The sequence below is a fragment of the Neofelis nebulosa genome, chromosome 1 (assembly GCF_028018385.1).
Source record: "Neofelis nebulosa isolate mNeoNeb1 chromosome 1, mNeoNeb1.pri, whole genome shotgun sequence".
NCBI classification, from domain to species: Eukaryota; Metazoa; Chordata; class Mammalia; order Carnivora; family Felidae; genus Neofelis; species Neofelis nebulosa.
The window spans coordinates 122,862,565-122,878,431 of record NC_080782.1 but is presented as its reverse complement, the minus strand read 5'-3'; the positions used below and the strand labels follow the sequence as shown (position 1 = coordinate 122,878,431).

At 42.7% G+C, this 15,867-nt stretch overlaps 1 protein-coding gene and 1 long non-coding RNA gene across 4 annotated transcripts in view; one reads left to right on the top strand and one right to left on the bottom strand.

Annotated features, from left to right (window-relative positions):
- Nucleotides 1–15,867, bottom strand: part of DIAPH1 (diaphanous related formin 1) — a 103,549-nt gene that overhangs the window by 7,636 nt on the left and 80,046 nt on the right. For all 3 annotated transcript variants that reach the window (XM_058733663.1, XM_058733643.1, XM_058733652.1), the window contains 9 exons: nucleotides 9,314–9,412; nucleotides 5,301–5,395; nucleotides 4,899–5,000; nucleotides 4,430–4,669; nucleotides 4,177–4,306; nucleotides 3,313–3,437; nucleotides 2,553–2,717; nucleotides 2,278–2,413; nucleotides 256–342 (listed from right to left, as the gene is read on the bottom strand). In XM_058733663.1, coding sequence (XP_058589646.1) covers nucleotides 256–342; nucleotides 2,278–2,413; nucleotides 2,553–2,717; nucleotides 3,313–3,437; nucleotides 4,177–4,306; nucleotides 4,430–4,669; nucleotides 4,899–5,000; nucleotides 5,301–5,395; nucleotides 9,314–9,412 — 1,179 coding nt within the window. The remainder of the gene's footprint in view (nucleotides 1–255; nucleotides 343–2,277; nucleotides 2,414–2,552; nucleotides 2,718–3,312; nucleotides 3,438–4,176; nucleotides 4,307–4,429; nucleotides 4,670–4,898; nucleotides 5,001–5,300; nucleotides 5,396–9,313; nucleotides 9,413–15,867) is intronic.
- LOC131514096 (uncharacterized) lies at nucleotides 342–11,826 on the top strand. Its single transcript, XR_009262929.1, has 2 exons — nucleotides 342–1,130; nucleotides 8,518–11,826. It is a non-coding gene; the product is annotated as an uncharacterized LOC131514096 (long non-coding RNA).

Here is a 15,867-nt window from a genome sequence, read left to right as displayed (position 1 = left end):
GTGAAGTTGAGTAAGGACTCTTAACTTTTCTTTGTATTTCCTACATCAAATGTACACTTTCAGTCCCAAGAGACCTAGTTCCTCAGGTCAGGGCTTTCTAATATGGGAGGAAGAGGCCCTAGACAACCCACTCTTGATGCAGGGCCTACTGTGAGGAAGTTTCTAAACTGTCAGAGCATCTTTACCCGTTCTTCAGCCCAAGACAAACAGCCTCACCCCTTCCAGGCCCAGGCTGGGCTTCCCCTGCTCACTTACCCTGACGGGGTCCTCTCTTCCGTCGGAATGCTGCGCCTGACTGCAGAGCTTCCAGAAGACTGTCCATCACACCTGTCTCATCGCCCTCTGTCATGAACAAAGATGGACATGTATGCTTTTCAGCCTGAGCAGCATGCAGCATTGAGCCCCACACATAATGTATGGACTGTTGACTGGCTTCCTATCACCCACAGTGGCTAAGGGCTGAGAGCAGACAGAGGGCTCAACCCCACAGCCCATGTTTACTTGCATCTGTTTGAAAATGGTTAAAAGAAAAGGTTTGGCTGTCTATTAACCACTGCAGACCTTGGGGTATTTCCTGGCAGTACCCTCCTTCCTATCACAACTAGGACTAGCACAGAAAATTGCAGAAATCCCCAAGGCTAATTCCAGAATAAGCACACAGACTGGGATTATGAAATTAATATGGAACAATATCACTCGCTCTTTATCCTAAAGTGTTTCACTCCAGTTCACATAAACAGGTCAGGGAGAGCCTGGTTCCAGTTTCAGAGCAGGGCTGAGGAAAAAGGAGAAACCCCTGATCAAGACTGAATTTCTCATAAGTACTGACCCCTGTGGCTGCATCTTCCAGAACCAGCTCAGCATGTAAGCAGACCATCCTGGCTGGAATGTAAAGAGTTAATGTAGAATTCTTGTTCCAGCCCGGCTCTGTTTCCATGGCAACAGCTCAGGGTGGTGAAATCTGAAACTGAAATCCCAAGGAGCCTGCGGGCTTGTTAGCTACAAGGCTGGACTCACTGCTCCCCGCGCCACCTGCTGGCTGAACATCACCAGTGCAGGTGACCTACATTTCCAACCTCCTGCATTGCCTTGGGGACCCGGGCCAGGGCCAGGTCTTGCTGCACAGCCAGGTGAGTAGGTGCAGCTTTCATCCTGCATGTCAGCTGGACTCCACCTTTCCCTACATCTAGGGACAAACCCTGGCCGCCAGGGGAGAAAGGGGGAAAGTGAAAGATACTTGGTGTGGGCTTCAACAGCATTCGCAGAACAAAATGTTGTGGCTTATATATATAACTATAGGAAGGACTGTGGAAATGCTTCCCAGAAAAATAGGAAGAAAAGAAAAAAGTGTAGGCTGTTCTGCTCCTTAAGGTCCCAGGCCTCATCACAACAGGAGCTGCCAAAGCAAAGTCCTTGGGAGGAAGAGGTGCTAGAGCAGCTCTGGTCTCTTGTGCTCAGCAAAGCACTTGATTCTTGCCAGACTTGGCGGCCCTAAGAACCCCTTTACTTAGATAGCTGGTGGTGCCTCAGGTTCAAGAAGGGTGGCATCAGCTAAATTCTGTGCACAATGTATACTACAGTTCTCCTCACAGAAGGAGCTGACAGAGGCGGGGGCAGGGCATAAGCAGCAGGAAGGCAGCAGAGACCGGAAACAGAAGGCCAGTAATTAAGGCCATATGTTTCAACAAAGACATGCTTCTGGTAGTGAAACAGATTCTGCTAACGAAAAAAGAGAGCGGCCAGCCCCCATGCCCCCCTCTCCACAAGTGCAATCCCTTTATAATCTGATAGGTACACACGGTTATGTGTGCACAGTGTGGACAACTCTGCTGAAGTACTGAGGACACAGCCCTTAGTGAAAATAAGCACAAAGGGAGGGCAAGCCACCAGTAAGAGATGGGAGTGGGTCCAGGAAAACATTTTGGAGAAAAGAACAGAAGATTTAGTAGAGGATACAAAGAACAGGCCAGCGGAACATTCGGACGGGCAGAACAATACGTGTTACAGCAGTCCTAGATCACTGGGGAGATGAGACCTAATGCGGGAAAACTGGCAAAGGAGAGAGAAGGGTTTGAGCTCGGAGAACTGGATCGCGCATGCAGGGGAGCTGAGGTGAAAGTCCAGCATCAGGCTCTTGGAGGTAGAAGACTGCCAACAATCTTTTGCCAGGAGCTGAGCTCAGACATGAGCTGTTCTCTCTGGCCTCTACATTCTAGACAGAGAAGTCCTGCAAATGTTCCTGTTTCAACCCATTATTCCTTCTCCTCCACTTCTTACCTGCATTCATGTCTATTAGTTGCTCTCTCTTCTGCTGCTTCTCCAGCCGCTCCTTCTCTGCCTTCTCCTTGGCTAGTTTTGCTCGCCGCATCTTTTCCTCTGTCTCCCGCCGCTTCTGGTTTTCCTTGACTGCTTGCTGTGGAGGAAAACAACAACACGTGGGCATGTATGCACTTACACATATGCCCACCCAACACTAACCAATGTGAAGCCAACCAATGTGGAAAGTGAGAAATGTCCACAAAAGATTCAGTCCGCAGATAGCCCTTGCTCACCACAAACATATTCTTAAAGTTGTGCAGATCCATGAAGAATTCTTCCACAGACACCTTCTTGGGGTCAAAGAGGAAGTACTCTCCCAGCTCCTTATAGAGGGTCTCCATGTTACAATGCATCATCCGCAACTTGTTATACTGTTCCTGTGCATCCTTCACAAAGCTGTGCGGCCAGGAAGTAAAGGACCAAGACCAAGAAGCAGATCCACTTCTCTGGCCCCGAGGAACACTCAGAGATGCATGCTGGCATGCACAAGGATGTTCAGCATAGCACTGTTTATAACAGCAAAACCAAGAAGCAACCTAAATATCGAAAATAGGGGAATGGCAAACCATAAACCATGGTCCACCTACAGAAAAGGAGGTGGCAATTAAAAAAGAGGCTGTTCTCCATATATTGCTGTGGAACCTGGGCTTAAGACATATTATATTCAAAAAGAAATACAACACGGTTTTGATTTAAAGTAAATTCATGAGGTAAAAATCAGAAGTTCAGTGGTAGTGGTTACCTCTGGTAAGGGGAGGGAGAAGAGAATACGTGTGTGTGTGTGTGTGTGTGTGCGCGCGCGTGTACTGGAGATGGGGCAAAGAGTAAGGTATCAGGGAAGAATTTTCGTTTATGTGCATGGGTTTTTTTTTGTTTACAGAATTTTTTTCAAGAAGGAAAAATTGTCTATCACCAGATCTATCCTGCTATTCCCCCACGGGACATTTTCCTTCCCTTCCTAAGAAGCAACTCCCTCATTTTAAGAAAGGATATAGTCATTTTTTCAACAAACTTGTCTTTCTCATCTGTGGCAGCTGGGAAATTCTGAACATCACGTTCCACATCAGAAATCTGTTTCTTCATTTGATCTAGGTTCTTTTGCAAGTTTTCAGCAGAAACTAAAGGAAACACAAAAACAGAAAGAGTTCATGATGAGTCTCAAGACCCTCAGCCTCCAGTCTTTGGGGCCCAGGCTCTGTCTGTCCTTACAGCTGTACCCAGTTATCCTGGCTCTCACGCTCTCTCCTCTAGCTGTTTCCCACATTTCAGTTTCCATCTTTCCGGTTCAACTATAAATTACTTGATAACTGAACCTCCAGCCTCCATAAGGAGAAGACAGGTTTCATTTAATTTAACAAGAACCTATGAAATTCCCTGGGATCTTGGTCTCATTTATTGTAGGGCACACAGTTGAAGGGGAAGGAGATATACACAGAAATACAGAGGAAGGGCAGAAATCTGTTCCCATTTCTACCGAATGCTGCTTTTTCTTTGTGTAGTTCCAGGATGATGAGGCCTGATTTTTGACAATCTAGTCCATGCTTTCTGAATAAAAATAACTGCTGACCTAGACTAAAAACACCTACCTTTCTTCCAGTCGTTTTTTAGTATTTGGGATTTCCCTCAGAAAGGAAAGAGTGCTTCTCACTTCTATACACACAGACCTCCCCTCTGCCTGATAATCCTCTCCCCGTGGCTTAGACATCATGCCTAAACCCTCTCCCATTCCCACCTAAAATAGGCAGAACTGCAAATTATCTAAGATAAGATCTAGACCGTGTGTTACTTCCGTCCCCGTGCAGAGATTTTGGGGGCCTGAAATAAATAGCCTTCTAGTTTTGCCCCAACCTGCCCCACCTCGGCTGGCTTTCTCCACATGGGCAAACTCATCTGGAAACTTGAGGACATCAGGATGGTCATTCTCGCACAACTCAGCCAAGAAGTGCAACAGTGTCATCTTCTGATCTGTGGACTTGGTGTCTCGAAGCTTGGGGAAAGAGGAGAAACTGTCAGTCTTGACATACCTGAGACCAACAGTACTTTGCCACACTGGGCCCCCAGAGGCCGGCAGCCTTCCCTTCTGTTGCTCTGCTCTAAACCCTTGGCTTACCTTACAGAGGAAGCTGATGTTGAAGCCGAAAGCACCAGCATTCCTGGAGCCAGCATTCATGTAGTTTCCAACAAGTAACGTAATCTCCAGGAGTTTAGAGAAGCTCTCACTCTTTCGTAACTCCTCACATGCGGCAGTCACAGAAACAATCTCTGGCTTAATATTCTCCACTTGCTCACTAAACTGTAGCTTGAAGAGGATGGCATTGAGGCGAGGCCGCAGGCGGGGCACAGTGCCCATCTGGTGAGGAAGACAAGCAGTTTGGTACAGCAGGCAGGGAGAGGGAAAGTCAGAAAAAACGTACAGGCTTGAGCCTCTCCTATAGGAGGCTCTGAGTTCAAGAATACCAAACAGAGAGAAACATTGGTTCCAAATAGAAAAGAGGCAAGGAACAAGTACCATGGCTACTCTGGGGGAGCAGAGGAGCAAGGGAGTCAGGGAAGAGCTTACTACCATAGGCCTCACTCACCACTACACCAAACTGCTCCGACTCAGCCAGATCATCATATTCATCCTTCAGTTCGGAAAGCATTTTTAACTGCTCTGGCTCTGGCATCTGCTTAATGAGGTTCTGAAAGAGAGAAGGGACTGTCTCAGTTTGAGGGGGAAGAGCTGACAACCTGGGCCTCCTGTCAGCCCCCCACTGTGCCCAGGGACCACAAAGAAGGAAACATGGATTGGGGGAGAGGTAGCTAATGAGGTGGCAGGACTTTTGAAAAATATACCAGGAATAACCTAACCACCAGAGACACGGACGCTTACCCAAAGCCAGTGTTCCATAAATCATCCTCTAGACCATTATGCTAGAGGACCTCATCCTCTACCCAGAGAGGGTGAAGAGCCAATCCAGCAGAACCACCTTGCTCCTTACCTGGATCATAGACTCAGTGAGAACAGACTCATTCACCTCCAGGATGACATTCTTAATCTCTTGATAGGCCATGCGGAATGAACCCAGAAAGATGGCTGCCAGAAAATGAGACTATTAAAAACCTCCACCAGCTCCCCACTGCCTCTGTAGCTAAAATCCAAGTTCTTGAGTCCAGTGTGGAAGGTTCCCACCTCCCAGCTTTCTCTCTCATGAATCCCCACATTTTGGCATATACCAGCTACACCGTTCGAAGTACACATTCAACAAACACTGTGGCTCCTGGCCTTTGCTCACACAGGAATATTTTGATCTTCTCTATCTCTATACATCCAAGATACTCATCCCACTCTATTTTTAGTTCCCCACTCCCATGACTCCAGCCTCAAAGCTGCCACTGCCTTCAACTGCTGATTCTTAAACTGCCATATCCCCATTCCCCAACAAACACATCCTGTCTTCCTGTTTTAGCACCGGTCTCTACAGTGACCCCTCAACCTCATCAGAGTGCATGCACGTACTCTCTCTGGTGGGAGAGCCGACCATTCCATTTTCTCTGGATGTGTGAGTTCCACTTCACCTCCACCCTCCAGTATAGAGTTTCACTCAGTTTCTACTATTACTGCCATTTCCATTACTACTATTCCTGTTTAGTTTCCTTCTTCTTCCAGTCTCTGGTCAATCCAGACCTCTCAACGCTCTCTTCTGGCACCTGGGCTAATGAATACCACTGGCAAAGACTCTGCAGATCACAGTTCATCAGTGTGTAGCAGCACCAATGATAGCGGGGGTCTCAGCACTGCGCCCTCTTGCAAGCTCCTCCCAAAATATCCTCATTCTCGCAACTGTCCCACCACTTCTGATTTTTAAGATATTGTTTCTCTTCGCTGAAAAAAACTGAAGCCACTGGTCAAATTACTTGCCAAACATTTTCTTATGCACTGGAGGTCCTCAGCGAAAGCCAGAATAGACAAGGCTTACGTAAAGACTGTGTGGAATTATAGAGAAGAAGCCTTGTGCCAACAGTTCTGTCAGCTTCTCAGCAACTACACCCATGTACTCATCCTTTTCTTGTGTCTCAAAAGAACACATGGCCCTGAGGACCTTTTCCTTCAGTGCATACCTGTAATCCAGTTTCTACCATCTAAAAAACAAAAAACCAAAACCCTGACTTGAAACTCCTAACTGCCAACTTCTTTCCCTCACTGTCTAACATTCTAACAGCACAGCAGTCTGTTCTCTTCCACTGCTGCAGCTCTCATCTATTCTCCTGTCCCTAGAGTCCATGACAAGACTGTGAACGTCAGACGTGGTATCCTACACATAACCTACATACATGATCTCATTTCACCCTATTCATAATATCCCCATACGTCTGTAGTATTAGCCTCATTTCATAGAAACCTAGTATTTAAAGTTAATAAGCTATTCAAATCCAAGGTCACACTGCCAGTAATTGTTGGAAGCAGGATTTAAATACTAAAGGATTCCAGAACCTCTGTTCTTAACTTTTATGCTACACCAAAATTATTCTTGCTTAGGCTACTGACTTTCCTCACACCAGATCCAGAGGAGCTGTCCTGTCCTGTTTTTAGGGGACTCTTGTCTTCATCTGACACTGCTGACTATTCCCATTTCTTTTTTTTTTGTTTTTGTTTTGTTTTGTTTTGTTTGTTTTTTGGGACTTGGGCCCTCACTACTCCCATTTCTTGTAACTTTATCATACCATTTTTCTTGCTGCTCCTTTCCAGTCTCCTTTCAGTTCTCCACCCCCCGCCCCCACTATTTACTTGCCCTTTTAGTATCAGTGGCCTTCAAAGCAACCTCATGGCTTCAACTATGACTCATGTGCTATCTTCTAAATTCCCATTTCCAGCCAAACCTTCCTCCTGATTTCTATACCCAAATGCCTAACATACCCATCCTTCTGGAGGAGTCCCCACAGGCATCCTAAATTCTACCCTAAAAGTACTCATTTCCACCCACCACCCTGCCACCTCATTCATGTCCACTACCCACTGATCCTTCCCAAAAAGACAATTTGCTCCTGCTGGATTTTCCTTTTTCAGTAAACGGTACCACTCTCACTAGAGTGACGTAAACCCAAGAAAACGTCTCCTTTATTCCCTCAGCCAATCACTAAGTTCCAGTATTTCTATCTTCTTAGTATCTTCTGCCTTCCTACTCACTTTCACCACTACTTAAGTTTCCGGCCCTGATCACTTCTCATCTAGTTTTAAAGCGGGAACATAACTCATCTCTCTGCCTATAGTCTTCTTGTACCCCAGCAATCCAGCCTCAAAGTCACTGCTGAAGTAGCTTCTCCCCAAATTACACAGGACCATATCACTCATTTTCCTGATTAACATCCATTCAATAAATTCCAAAGCTCTCAGGATAAAATAGATACTTTTTAGCCTAAGCCTGTCAGGATTCTTCATGATCTGGCTTCTTTCTCTTTCTTGAAAGCTTCTTCTGCCACCACTCACCTGCATAGTCTTTACTCAGCTGTACTCAACTACTTGCAGTTTTCCAACTGCACAGTGTTACCTCGTGCTTCTGTGCCTTCACACATGCAGATCTCTCTGCTGGAAACAAGGCAGCCCACGCTCTTCACTTCACTCATGACTAATACTTCTTTTAGCTCAGTTAAGCAGGACCTCCTCTCGAATGACATCTAGGATGTGCTCCTTCCAGTACTCCCCCCAGTTAATTTAGATGCCCCTTTCCCGGTGCTCTCATACACATCCTAGCACACCCCCATCAGAGCACTCATCAGTCTGTGTTGTTACCATTATTTACTCTTCTGTCTCTACCAGATGCATGCTTCCTGAGGACAGGGACTGTACCTTACTCAGCTTAGTGTCCCTAGCACATAAGAGGCACTTAGTAATTTCTGAATCACTAAATTTTATCTCCTAGACCATCCTTCCAGAAACTAATCTCAATTCTCTGAGTTCTGTTTTCCATATCAGTATCACTCAACTGGAAATAACAATGTCCTACTCCACGGTCGTATCATTTTCTAAAATAAGAGTTATTCTAGTTTTCTGGTCACAGAGATAATCTTGGGAAGAGGAATTATCTCACATTAGTTTCCATAAAAGGACTTACCCACGACAATATTTAGTAATATTTGCTGTCATTGATCTAGGTCTACACAGCAAAGAATGATGTGAAAGGTGTACTGTTTTCATTCTATCACTGATTTTACTTACAGGTATGTGTATTCATTTACTTGTGTGATCTTGGCCAAGTCACAACATCTAAACTTTGATCTTCTCATTTGGAAAAATGAGGACAACAGCCACAATGCAAGACTGTGAGTGGGTTTTATGGAATATATACCCTTTCATCTCTGAAACACGTGTGTAGTATGTGCCTAATCGAGACTGCAACATGGCAGAACCTCAAATATTTATATGAACAAACATTTAAATCTATACTACTCAGCATTACCAGGGATCCACAACCAAACAACAACAACAAAATAAACATTCATCCTGATCATCAAATAAGTACTACCTGGATCAACTTGGGGGAAAAGTTTCTGATCCCACTTTGAGAAGTACAGGATTTACATTATTTGTTCTACACCACAAAGTTATTTTAGATTTAAATGCAATCAAACCAGTGCTGCATTTAAAGGAAGTTCCTGAAGTTAAAAAGAAGGAAATGCACAATAGCTAGAATATTTGTGGTAGATTTTCTGTGGAAGCAATGTAAATAGTAAAGGCTTTAAAATAAAAAAATCTGAAGTTCAAATCTCAGACCTGTCTCTAACTACCTACTGGACTAGGCAAATTCCTAAAAGCCTTAACCTCTGTTTCCTTGCCATAAAACTAGATGGTAACAATCTTGTAGGTCTACTGAGGAATTAAACAAGATGCTGGAAGTTCTTACAATGCTTGGCTACATAAGGAGCTCCACAAATCAAGGGACCTGGATCCACCAAAATTAAGATTTCAGAAGAACCCCCTCACATTTCAAATAGTTGGGAACACAGAGTTACTCACAGAGATTCTGGGCTGTCTTTGAATCCAACACCTTTAACTCTTTTACTTTTTTCTTTTGCACAGATTTCTTTTCTTCTCCACCTTCCTGATCCTTCTTGGCTAGTAAGGGAAAGATTAGAAAAGCATGATGAAAGAGAAGCCACATTCGTGCCTTATTGAACTACTGTACCAGCCTGGAATGGCTCCTCACCTCCTATTAGCAACAGTTTTCTTATTGCATTCCTTCAAAGCTAACCTTCTCTCTAACCACCCACCCTCCTATTACTGACCCCCCTACCAACTATAGTCAACATCCTGTTCCTTTAACTGTTTAACATTCCTTTAACTGTTAGCAATAATGCTTTCCCACCTACATCATATCATTTACTGGCAGATCTTTCTCTGAAGGACCAGATGGTAAATATTTTAGGCTTTGCAGACTATATGATCTGTCTCCACTGCTCAATTCTACCACTACAGCACGAAAGCAGAGATAATACGTAAACAAATGGGCATGTGGTTTGCCAACCTCTTACTAGAGTTTTCCACCATGTTATCCTTTGTGCTTATTAAAAGTCCTGTTTATCCTTCAAGCTCCATCTTGAATAGGAATTCTCTATAAAAATTTTCATTTCCAGGGTGCCTGGGGGGCTCAGTTGGTTAACCATCTAACGATTTTGGCTCAGGTCATGATCTCACGGTTCATGAGACTGAGACCTGAGTCAGGCTCTGCCCTGAGTGTGAAGCCCGCTTAAGATTCTCTTTCTCTCCCCCTCTGCCCCTCCTGCGTGCATACATGTGTGCTTTCCCCCTCTCTCTCTCAAAATCAATAAATGAACATTAAAAAAAAAAAAAATTTTATTTCCCCAAATGCCTATGCTCTCCGAATCCCCAGTGAATTTGATACGTCTTTATTCTGTAAAGTTTTCCTTCTTAAATTAAACTGATGCTTTGATGGTATTTGTTATCACACCTCATTCAACAATGATTCAATGTTTTGTGACATTTCTTATGTATCATCTTGATCTTTTTAAACCCCGTTACTTTTTTTGTTAAGATTTTACTTTTAAGTAATCTCTACACCCAACATGGGGCTCAAACTCAGAACCCCAAGATCAGGAGTTGCGCACTTCACTGACTGAGCCAACGAGGCACCCCAACCCTCTATTACTTTTTAAGTGTGGATACTTTCCCATCCCACCCACATTTTTAACTTCTGGAGCATGGACAAAATAATATTTTATTATCTCACTCTCTTAGCAGTTAGCATGATAGTAACATTCTCTAAGAAATGGGTGACGCTGGCTATTGAGGAGGGTTGGGAAGCAGACAGGGAAACGGGAACTGTTCTGGATGGACAGAACTGTAAAATATTCTGTCCTTTGGTGTAACCTGGAGTCAACTCTTTTTAGGAAGCTCCATGGGCGTATCTCCACAAGGAGGGTCAAGAAACTGACAAAGCTAGTTGCTCTGAGGAGAGGAATGAGGTGCTTGAGTACAAAAGTATATTATAGTGGATAACTTCCTCATATACTGTTTGAATTTTCATTAAACCACAAAAAAGTACTATCTGGTACAAATAAATAAGAAAGACAGCAAACAAAAGAAAATCACATGGCAAAAAGTACCAAGAGCTATTAGAAACTCATCCTTTGGCCAGATAGTCCCAACTCAAAGAAGGTATGTGCCAGATTATTCTGGGCACTGTGAATAAAACAGCAAATGAAATGGATTCCTGCCTTCATGAATGTCATATTCTAATAAGAAGAAACAGACAATCAGTTAATACATAAAATAGTGTATTAGTCATAGTTCTGTGAAAAAAAAATCAAGTAGGGAAGAGAATAGGGGAATTTCATGGGGGTTGGATTGTATCTTTGGTGGGGGGTGGGGATCAGGGAAGGTCCTAGAATGTGACTTTTGAGAAAAGACTTTTTTGAAAGTGAGAGTACAAACCACATGAATATCTTCGGGGAGGGGAAAGCATTTCAGGCAGACAGAACAACAAATACAAAGGCCTGAGAAAGGAGCATGCTAGGTGTGCTCAAAGCAAAGCAAAAGGTCATTATGGCTACATGGAGTGAGGGAGAGGCTGGGAGAGTCACAGAGGTACTAAAGACAGATCATATAACAAAACAGAAATTATGGGTAGTGAGATTAAAATGGAAATGTAAAACATCCAGACTGTATCACAAAAACTTAGAAACAGGAAAGGAAAAAAGTAAAACTAAAGCTCTCATTTTATACAGGCAAGTAGAAAGATATGTATTCATTACTGATGTTAAAAAAACAAAAAACAAAAAAACGGGCGCCTGGGTGGCTCAGTCGGTTAAGTGTCTGACTTTAGCTCAGGACAAAATCTCATTGTTTGTGGGTTCAAGCCCTGCATTGGGCTCTGTGCTTACAGGTCAGAGCCTGGAGCCTGCTTCAGGTTCTGTGTCTCCCTCTCTCTCTGCCCTCCCCCACTCACACTTGCTCACATGCTCTCTCTCTCTCAAAAATAAACATTAAAACAAAAATTAAAAAAAAAAAAACAGACTCAACTTGTTTACTTGGCAATAAAATAAAAATAAATATGTGGTATATATACAAAAAAGAAAGGGACAGGGGCTTTAGAAAACTGAGTGGATCTGGGATAGGGGGCACCAGAGCAGAATTAGTCTGCTGTGAAAATAGAGCAGGCTCAACTGAGAATGAGAGCCATCATCTGAGGTAGGCCTCCTGAGATTTATGGAATTTACTTGCTACTCAGAAAGAAGGGTCAGAAAAGCAGTACTGAACCCTGGATGATGCTGAGCAGTCACGAAATTATTAATCTCATTTGGATGCAAATGGCTTCTTACTCTCAGTTATATTTATCCTTTGCCACCCATCTGTGTTTGTAAGGAAGAAAATGTTAACAGAGTAAAAAATTACATCCCAGGAGCGGGGAGTTAAGATGGCGGAGAAGTAGAGGGATTTTCCTCATCCCTCAAACACTGCTGTACTGAGTTCGGATCACTTACAACACCCAGGAAATCAATCTGAGGAGTGGCAGAAAGTTCTCCACAGGTGGAGGAGACAGCTTGGCAGGATTGAGGCTTCCCCACCTCCTGCTTTTTTTTTTTTTTTTTGCCCAGGGTTACTTCAACAAACAAATCAAAGCACACCTAGTTAAAGGTCCAAACGCTCCACCACTACAAGCAAGGAGGAGCTCTCCAGAGGACTGACCAGTGGGACAGAGTAGCCAAAACATATCAACAGAGTGCACGCAACATACAGCAGAAACACTTCCTGGAGCGCCAGGTCCTGAACAGGGTATGACCCCATTTTAATATAGTAGTACTCTTAGATGCAGGACATCTAACAAGCTTTTAAAACACGCAAAAGATGGGGCACCTGGGTGCCTCAGCTGGCTAAGCGTCTGGCTTCAGCCCAGGTCATGATCTCATGGTTTGTGGGTTTGAGCCCCGCGTCGGAGTCTGTGGTGACAGCTCAGAGCCTAGAGCCTGCTTCGGATTCTGTGTCTCCCTCTCTCTCTGCCCCTACCCCATCTGCTCTGCCTCTCTCTGTCAAAAAAGTGAATAAACATTAAAAACAATTTTTTTTAATATGCAAAAGACAAGATGGAGGAAACTTAGCCAAAATGACATGATGGAATTCTCCCCAAAAGAAAAGTCAAGAAGAAATCACAGCCAGAGAATTGCACAAAACAGATATAAACAATATATACAAACAAGAATTTAGAATAACAATCTTAATACTAACAGCTGGGTTTGAAAAAAGCATAGAAGACACCAGAGAAACCCTTGCTGCAGAGATCAAAGACCTAAGTACTAGTCACGATGAATTAAAAAAATGTTATAACTGAAATGCAAAATAAACTAGGTACAGTGGCAAGACTGAAGAAGCAGGTAAGAGAATAGGTGAAACAGAAGATAAAATTATTGAAAATAATGAAGCTGAAAAAAAGAGGGAAAGGAAATTATTAGCTAATGGAGATTAGACATGAAATGAAACACTACCTGTGTATCAAAGGAGTTCCAGAAGAAGACAAGCAAGAAAAAGTGCAGATGATTTATTTGAAAAATTATAGCAGAGAACTTCCCTCGTGTGAGGAAGGAAATAGGCATCTGAGTCCAAGAGGCACAGAGAACTCCCTTCAAAATCAACAAAAACAGGTCAACAGCACGATATACCATAGTGAAACTGGCAAAATACAAAGATGAAGAGAATTCTGAAAACAGCTAGGGACAAAACGTCCTTAACCTACAAGGATAGACACACAAGGGTAGTAGCAGACCTGCCCACTGAAACTTGCCAGGCCAGAAGGGAGTGGCAGGAAATATTCCATGTGTTGAATAGGAAAAATATGCAGCCAAGAATCCTTTCTCTAGCAAGGCTGTCATTCAGAATAGAAGGAGAGATAAAGACTTTCCCAGACAAACAAAAACTAAAGGAGTTGGTGACCACTAAACCAGCCCTGCAAGAGATCCTAAGGGGGACTCTGTGAGTGGAAAGCAGCAAAGACTACAAAGGACCAGAGGACATCACCACAAACATGAAATCTACAGATAATACAATGGCCCTAAATTCATATCATTCAATAATCACTCTGAATGTAAACAGACTAAATGACCCAATCAAAAGATACAGGATATCAGAATGGATTAAAAAAAAAAAAACAAAAAACCAAGATCCATCATATATCCTGCCTATAAGAGACTGAGGACCGTGTAAGACACCTGCAGAGTGAAAGCGAGGGGATGGAGAACCATCTACCAGGCTAATGGATGTCAAAAGAAAGCTGGAGTATCCATACTTATATCAGACAAACCAGACTTTAAAACAAAGACTGTAACAAGAGATGAAGAAGGGCATGGTATCATAATTAAGGTGTCTATCCATCAAGAAGAGCTAAGAACTGTAAATATTTATGCTCCCAAGTTAGAAGAACCCTAATATATAAATCAGTCACAAACATAAGCCAACTTACTAATAACAATAGCATAATTGTTGGAGATTTTACTATTCCACATACACCAATGGACAGAACATCTAAGCAGAAAACCAACAAGGTAACAACAGCTCTGAATGACACACTGGATCAGATGGACTTAACAGATACACTCAGAACATTCCATCCTAAAGTATCAGAATACACATTCTTCTTGAGTGCACATGAAACATTCTCCTGATCACATATTGGGTCACAAATTAGCCCTCAACAGGTACAAAAAGACTGAGATCATACCATGCATATCTCCAAATCACAACGCTATGAAACTTGAAATCAACCACAAGAAAAAATTTAGAAAGCACCCAAATGCATGGGGTTAAAGAACATCCTACTCAAGAATTACCAGGTTAACCAGGAAATTAAAGAAGAAATTAAAAAATACACGGAAGCAAATGAAAATGAAAACACAAAAGTCCAAACCCTTTGAGATGCAGCATAGGTGGTCCTGAGAGGAAAATACATTTCAATTCAGGCCTATCTCAAGAAGCAAGAAAGGTCCTAAATTCACAACCTAACTGCACACCTAAAGGAACTAGAAAAGGAGCAGTAAATAAAACCCAAAGCCAGGAGAAGAAGGGAAATAATAAAGATTAGAGGAGAATTAAACGATGCAGAATCCAAAAAAAACCACCAGTAGAACAGATAAATGAAACTAAGAGCTGGTTTTTTGAAAGAATAAACAAAATTGATAACCCCCTAACCAGATTTCTCAAAAAAAAGAGGACCCAAATAGATAAAGTCATGAGGGAAAGAAGAGAGATCACAACCAACACTACAGAACTACAAACTATTTAAGAGAATATTATGAAAAATTATATACCAACACACTGGACAATCTGAAAGAAATGGACAAATTCCTAGATACTCACACACTACCAAACTCAAACAGGAAGAAATTGAAAATTTGAACAGGCCCATAAGCAGCAAAGAAATCAAATCAGTTATCATAAATCTCCCAACAAATCAGAATCCTGGGCCAGATGGCTTCCCAGGGAAATTCTACCAGACATTTAAAGCAGCTAATACCTATTCTCAAACTGTTCAAAAAAACAGAAATGGAAGGAAAGGGGGTGCCTGCATGGCTCGGTCGGTTAAGAGTCTGACTTTGGCTCAGGTCACGATCTCGTGGTTTGTGAATTCAAGCCCCGTGTCAGGATCTGTGCCAACAGCTCAGAGCCTGGAGCCTGCTTCACATTCTGTGTTTCCGTCTCTCTTTGCCCCTCCCCTACTTGTGCTCTGTCTCTATCAAAAATAAATAAAAAATGTAAAAAAAAATTTTTTTTAAAAAAGAAACGGAAGGAAAGCTTCTAAACTCATTCTATGAAGCCAGCATTACCTGGATTCCTAAACCAGTCAAAGACCCCACTAAAAAGGAGAATTAGAGGCCAATATCCCTGATGAAATTGGATACAAAAATTCTCAATAAGATATTAGCAAATCAAATTCAACAGTACATTAAGAGAATTATTCACTATGATCAAGTGGGGTTCATTTCTGGGCTGCAAGGCTGGTTCAATTTTTGCAAATCAATGTGATACACCACATTAATAAAAGAAAGGGTAAGAACCATATGATC